Source organism: Montipora capricornis, chromosome 9, assembly GCF_036669925.1.
Source record: "Montipora capricornis isolate CH-2021 chromosome 9, ASM3666992v2, whole genome shotgun sequence".
Lineage (NCBI taxonomy): Eukaryota > Metazoa > Cnidaria > Anthozoa > Scleractinia > Acroporidae > Montipora > Montipora capricornis.
Genome location: NC_090891.1, coordinates 21,606,319 through 21,613,818, shown reverse-complemented (window position 1 = coordinate 21,613,818; position 7,500 = coordinate 21,606,319). Strand labels below are relative to the sequence as shown.

The following is a 7,500-nucleotide window of genomic DNA, read 5'->3' as shown; positions in this document are numbered from 1 at the left end:
ACTGAGCGTTCCTTTCTGCTTCTTTATTTTGAAAGTTGGCCTGACCTTGCTTTGAGTTGTAAGAACCATTTGATGCTTGATTTCGGTTTGGTAGATCTCTGCTTCTTGGTCCATGCCTCGCATGTAAAATCCTCCAGGAGGATAAATAAGGTGTCAACTCGTTTATGCAACCGTCTTTCAAACTTTACCAGGTTGGGCTTATCTTTACGACCATCAATGTCCTCATACCATCTTACTCTTAGGTGCATCGGTAGTCGCATAGTTGCACTGCTGAGATACTCTGTAGTTTGGAGTATAGCCGACTGACCCACCTTCACACACCACGTCGTACATGCTTTCACTTGGTAATAGTAGTCAAGCAAGGCTTGTCTGTCATTCGAAGGCACTAGGGTACTGTCCAGCATACTGCTTAGCTAAGCTGTTGCAACACTGTTAGGGTTTCCAAACTGGCGTTCAATGTCTTTAGGACGGCTGCATAGCTATGACCTGTGACACCTAGACTTTCTACCGCTTCCTTAAACGTCTTACCATCGAGGTTTTGAAATAGGTAAGGCCGTCCTATTTGAATCAGGGAGTGTAGTCTTGTTGTGTATTTGGTCACGAAATCTCTCAATAAACTTTGGCCAATCGATTGGTTTGCCTGTGCACTTGACGAGCTCCAGCGTTGGTAATCGCTGCTGTTCTTTTGCTCGCAGAAGAGTACTCTTGAGTCTGTTTGCAAGCTATCAGAGGTCAAGCGGAAGACAGTTTCTTGACCCTCTGTGAGATTGTCAATAAATGAATCTACTTGTTCTAACAGCTTGTGCTGAACGATATTTAGTTGTTACTTTAAAACCACTTGGGTAGGGAGTACCCAAGTGGCCGTAAACGATAGTTGAGAGTAATGAATGGAGGACTCGCATTTTGGTTCACAAGAGGTCCAAACTAAGTGGCCACTACAAATAGTACTGTAAGTTGATGTAAAAGGGATGCTTGTATCTCTTCCCAGGGGAGTAGTACTATGACCAAATTCTGTATCAAAATAAGGAGGAGATGCACTACCATTGCAAGATGATCCATGTTTATGGTAAGTCATAGTCGCATGTCCAGATGAGGGGAACTAATCAACCACTTGGGTCTTTACAGCTATGCTGACAGGGGTTGGTGAAGCTTGGAATGAGCATTTATTTCCAGGTTGAAGGAGATCTTCAGTAGGTAGTTTCGCAGAAGTACTGAATGGTAGCGAATTTAATTCACTTGCTAAGGCAACTGATAATTGCATGACTTATGGCCAAGTTGGGGACATCATTATTAGTGGCATGAAATTGTAAATTCTTTAATGGCAAAGACGTGGGACTTGTACTCAGGGTAGTATCTTTATATGAAATGGTAGTTTGCCTGTCATAATTCGGGGATGACTCTGATTAAACAACTGGCTTACCTCCTTGGGAAACATGTCATTCAAGGTTCAACTTCAATACATGGGCTTGAATATTAATCTTTACTTTCCAGATACCTAACTGTATGGGGACTGGGAACTAAATAATGTTTCAAAGATGATCAAGTTTGATCGACCTTAACCATTTGCGCAATGACCTCTTTTCCTTCGTCCCATTATTTCATTCTCAAGCTGTGCTACCTCCTCTTGGTCTTGGGCAGAAATTATGGCCATATCGTTCTCTCGTTTCTACCGTAACAGATCGAGCTCCCGTTTTCGATATTCCAGTTTCAACTCCAATTCCCTTTGGGCCATTTCTTCTCTAAATTCTTTCTCACGTGCCTCATTTTCCTTTTTTATTCGCTCCTTCAACTGCTTTGCTTGAAGGCTCCTGCTGGCAGCCTTGATCCGGGCGTCCTTTCTCCTCCTTGACGAAATCGATGACGAATTTAACACAGTTTGGCTTACCGAATCTTCAGGTTGTATTAGGCTTCTGTGAAGCAGCGATATTGCTTGTTCATCCACAAAATGGAACCCCTCTTGCTTATCCATCATTTAGCTGGCCGCAGTTTGCATCCGGCTCGAAGGACCGTTTTGGTTGGACCAATATTAAACTCGTATCAAACGCAACAACAACATTCTATTTTCTTTCGACCACATGGTCCGTATACGTTAGTGCGTGATCATGGCAATCTACATATCTGCAAACAGAATGGACAGCGGCGGGTCCACCATATAGATATTCAATACCTATTTGCCCAGATTGGTCTCCTTTAGGAGTTTAATTTAAAATTTCCGACGAGCATCCCTCCCCTCCCAGGTCTTGTGTATTTTTCAGGAAACCTCTGTTGAAAACGTGAGGATGTTATCAATTAACCGACTTTCATTTCCTTTTTCACCATATAGATATTCAATACCTTTTTGTGCATTTTTTAAAATTTTTTTGCAAGAACAAAAAATATACCTATGAATGCTTGAAAATACCAAGCCATGTTTATGACGGAAAAAACTCCCTGGTAAAGATGTGCAAGCAATTAATTAACCCTTTGACTTCCAGGAGTGATCAGTGTTTAAATTATCCTCACAACTTCAAAATACTGTCAAATAGACAGTTATTTAGAATGAAGACATTATCATCTGGTAAGGAATGTTTAGGTTTTCTGGTTAAACAGCAAATTCTCATTAGTAGCCAGCAAAGAAAGCTACAATATTACTTAAGAGAATGGACTTTTTGACTTTGGAAGTTAAAGGGTTTTAACTGATATATGTCACCGACCTTCCGTTTCATTTGAGAACACCATTTTCCACATCAATTGAACTCTATGCCGATACGGTCTATTGGGTGAATTGTTTTCCTTTGCAGTGTGTCCCCCTTCAACCTATAAGGATTTTTCGGGATATGCAGATTCGTGCACAGCTTGTCCTCTAAACTCGGGTCATACTCTCAGTGGCAGCATAAGCCGTTTGGATTGCGTGTGTAACACAGGATACCAGGGTACTCCCGAAAATGGAAACGACTGCACAAGTAAGTGATCCAAGCCTTACGCTTTCATCTTCGCGATTCACTCGTACCGTACCACTAACACCACTATAAGCACGCCTATAAAGGGACGAAGTATTATGGATGGCTATATCTTTCTTATGTATAATCGTTAATCTTTTGGCCTTGAAGTTTTGTCTTGTCGTGAGGTTTTGGCATAATGTGACGAGGTTTGATGATTACGTGTTGTGTTTGCATCATGATGTGACGAGGTTTGATAGTTACGTGTTGTGTTTCCATCATGATGAGTTGCGGTCTTTTTTTGACTTGCCGTGTTTAGGTTCTTTCATGACGTCGAGTTTCTCCCTTTATGTGATTATAAACACAGCACGTCAAAAGAAGACCTCAACACATCATGATGGAAATACAACACGTAACCATCAAACCTCGTCACATAATGACAAAAACTCACCACATAGTGGCAAAACCACACCACATAATAATGATGCCACAGTACTACACTATGACAAAATTCCAAAACATCAAGACAAAAGTTCAAGACCTTACAAAAGAATAAAGATTACTTATGAAGTCAAGTTTCCACTGAGCAGAATACATACATACATGCATTCTCACTTGACCACTCCCCCACTCTGCAGGAACGTTTCAGGGCCAATGAAACGAACAGAACAGAGCAATAACTTTAAACACAAGACTGATAGTGGCTTCAATCAATCGTTGCCTCTGTGTTGTATCATATTTTTTAAAGTATAGTTTGCACTTCCCTATAAGGTCAGTTAAATGCTCTTGGCTAGACTGCGAGCAGTCCCTTCATGAATCAGTTTCTGAGGCAGTCGTGTTTTGACAAGCAAACGAATAAAAAGACCGAGGGAGAGAGGGAGGCTTTCCCAAGCCTCCCTCGGTCTTTTATTCGTTTGAGGGCAAAACACGACTGCCTCAGAAAAGCGGGCCGCTCGATTGATTTATGAATGGACTGCTCGCAGTCTAGTAGCTCTTGGCGGGATCTCAATCCTCGATTTCCCCAGCATGGTTAAAAAAAACCCCGAACATTTCCACAAGTTATACATCTCGGCTTTGAACAGCCAGGTGACAAAGAATCGAAGCGCCCAAATGACGTCAAACTCCCGGGAAGGAAGGGGGGGGGGGGGGGGGGGGGCAACTTCCATATAAAAAGGACGGTGGTGCTCGTCGTACCTTTTAGGGGTTAAAAAAGCGGTTTTGGTACCTCTTAGGGTGTTCAGCCCCAAAAGGTCCACAGCGGGAGCTTTAGCGGCACATTGTAGGGTATTGAGCCGAAAAATTATGAAAGGAGACATATGAAAATTAACTATTTTTTAATTTTGTCTAATTAAAACCCATAATTTGGTACCTCTTGGGGGCGAAAAAAAAATCATGCCATGCCCACAGTACAGGATTTTGGTACCTCTGAGAGGTTCTCTTCAAAATTTCCGATGAGCACCCCCCTTCCTTTTTATATGGGAGTTCCCCCCTTCCCCGGGGGTCGAACTATTCTTCAAGGGTTGAGCTAGATAAGAAACATCCCTAGTGAATGCCATTGCCTCTAACCCCTACAGCAGGTTTGTGAATTCTAACACTTATGTTTAAATCGCCAGTCTTCCCTTACCATAGTCAACACACACCTTTCTGCAATCCTTTCTTGTGTTTTCAATAGTTAGGAAATGTGAGACTCTATCTATTCCCACCGACGGCAGTATTAAAGGTGGATCCTGTGACCGATCGTACCTGTCAAAGTGCACTTTCGAATGCGATGAAGGATATCGACTTACTGGAAGTGAGACCAGACAATGTATTATAACATCCTTGAACGTCATAGAATGGAGTGGCCCCAGCACATCTTGCGAGGGTATGTTTTTGTATGCAATAAAATCGGTCACCGGTTTCCTTAGTTTGAGCCAACTAGACTAAAGGCCTGTTTACACGGCGGGAGGGAGGCCCGGCTAAACGGGCTACCCGGCTAGAAGGGTTGAAACATAGCCCGTTTTACATGCAACTCACCTAACCGGGATAGTAAGTGGGCTGCGTTGGCTATCTTTTGAGCGGCCGCTAAGCACAACAAACAAAATGGCCGACCAAAGAAAGTTTTTGGTGGCAAGTTTTCTTTTTATCGCTCATTCCGCTGTGTAGGACGAAAACATTCACCTCGCGCCGCCATGTTTTCGCGTTTTATCTCACCTCGGCCGGCCGAGATAGCCCGGTACGAACCGTTTACGTGGCAAAAAGCTATCCCGCATAGCCGGCTGACCCGGGCAAGTAGACAGGGTTCCCCCGGGTAAGCGGGCTACCCTGTCTAGCACGTAAGCGCTTCAATGCGTTTTCTGAATAAACGTATGAAAAGTCAACCCTCCCAGAGTAGCTTGGTTAGCCAGAGCACCCTCCCTCCATGTAAACACGCCCATAACAAATGTTGAAAAAACGAGGATTTGATAAACTACTGGCATTTGAATAGGTCCTACTTTTCCTCACGTTTTCTCTATGGTGTAACGCAAATAATACCAAATGGCCAAAGGTGAAGTGAAAAAGGTTCTTCAAAGATTTTTAATGCGATGTATGATTTACTTTTTCGTAAATTCGTTTATCGTAAACGCATTTGTTTCGTCCAATGAAGTGGGAGAGACTGCAGGAAAAGATTTCATATAATTAAGTGTTTTTCCCATGACAAGATTATAAACCGCGAACGCTCTTTTACTTCCTTACGGTGGCTGGGTGGCTAACAACGTCGTTAGAACGGTGCTTACGTCAAGATGGATAGGGTTTTCGTAATTTCTTTTTCATTCAGCCACAATTTGGTGGTAATCAAGATGTACCAAGCTTCAGCCTATCTTGTCTCGTCCTCGCCACAAAGGAAACCCAACCATCCTCGGTCGAATTCGTTAAATGGCAGGAAATTTGCGTAGTCTAGGAGTAAGACTCAGTATATAAGTTGTCAGCCAAATCCGTTCCCAGGTTATTGAGCCCATTTTTACCTAGGTTAAATTCGTGATCCATTTTACCAAGGTTGAATATGCACATTACATAGTTTAAAGCACCCTGTTGAAAACACATATACCTTCCCTCAAGCTCTGTCTTACGCATCTGAACACATCTTCTTAATGTTTCATATCATCTAACCGGCTTAGTATTCATACACTGATCCATTTAGTCTCAACATTACAACAGCGTTAGGGAACAACGAATTGTACTGTGCACTTACTGGTATTCGAACTCGGACCTTCCAGATCTATAGTTCTGTGTCTTTGCCACTGCACTTCAAGGACGAACGTGCTCAACCCAGCGCAGTTCTTTTCATTAATTACTTTTGTATAATAACTCAATTGATATCTATGTATAAAAACCAAAACTATTTCTAACCTGACCCTAATATTTTTCTAGGCTTAATTTTGGCTCCAAAAACGTTTCTTCAATCTATCTGAATGCGTATCCAACCTAGGTAAAATGAGGATCACCAATCTAACCCAGATTAAAACGGATTCAACCTGAGAACGGGATTTTATGGGCAAAACATACGCAGGAGAATAATTGATAAAGATATTTGCTATCCTTAATCCGCAGTGATTAGGTGCCCTTATCCGTATGTGGATAAGTCTATGAATGGCACGGGTGACTGCACAAGTAATGGTTGGGAGTACGGAACAAACTGTAGCTTTGTGTGTGTTCGCACTCATGAGCGATCTGGAAGTGAGACAGTCACATGCCAGCTAGATGGGCAGTGGTCCCCAGCCCTCCCTCAGTGCATACGTAAGTAACTTGCCCACTCACAGTTGTGTTTGTGTTTGTGTTGGCTTTTTATTAGCATAGGTTGATAATCTTAAATATAACAAATCCACCGTTTCAGCGATCACATGTCCAGCACTACGGAATGTGTCTGTCGGTTCTTACCTTCCACCCACGTGCGATTACCAGACTTCGTTAGTCGACGAAGGCTGCACACTAGATTGTCCGAGTGGGTATCATATCTCGTATGCCTCAACTGCGAAAAGCAGGGACTTAAGGAGGTGCTTAGTCAATGGTACCTGGGAGTACAGAGCTGTTTCCCCAACTTGTGAAGGTACATATCAAGAGTGATCTGGCATCGCGTTTACGTGAAACGGAAAACGGGAAACGATATCTGGAGCTTACGGGCAAAAAATGACTTAGCTAATTTCAAAAAACACGCTCAAGTGTTAGTCCGACGTGTTAGTCCGTGTGCCGTAAAAGCGATGCTGAATCTCCCGAACATTGCAACGTAAAGATATGTGTTTTTCATTGTTGTTTCGACCAGTAAAAACCCCAGTATTTTCCTCGTAAAATAAGGCGTTGCTTCATTACAAGATAAGCTTTCATGTGAACCTTAATTCCTAGAAGACAGAGACGAATACTTTCCTCATCGCGTTGAAAAAATGGTGTAAGTTTTAAAGAAACCGTCATTCCTCGCTTGATGTTATCAAAACGTTTCAACCTAATCCGGTAGCAAAGAGCTCCTTTTGAGAGATAATTAAATTATAGACCGTATTCATAAAAGATGGCTAACTAATTGTTCTTTTGTCTTTATACTAATCATCCTCACTAACCTCGTTTGCTCGAA

At 42.4% G+C, this 7,500-nt stretch overlaps 1 protein-coding gene and 1 pseudogene across 1 annotated transcript in view; one reads left to right on the top strand and one right to left on the bottom strand.

The window, feature by feature from the left end:
- LOC138016258 (uncharacterized) overlaps positions 1–1,969 on the bottom strand; it is a 2,295-nt pseudogene extending 326 nt beyond the window's left edge.
- LOC138016687 (sushi, von Willebrand factor type A, EGF and pentraxin domain-containing protein 1-like) overlaps positions 1–7,500 on the top strand; it is a 98,862-nt gene that overhangs the window by 9,482 nt on the left and 81,880 nt on the right. The window contains exons 3-6 of the mRNA XM_068863876.1: positions 2,781–2,942; positions 4,591–4,782; positions 6,489–6,674; positions 6,772–6,984. Of these exons, the coding sequence (XP_068719977.1) occupies positions 2,781–2,942; positions 4,591–4,782; positions 6,489–6,674; positions 6,772–6,984 (753 nt within the window). The remainder of the gene's footprint in view (positions 1–2,780; positions 2,943–4,590; positions 4,783–6,488; positions 6,675–6,771; positions 6,985–7,500) is intronic.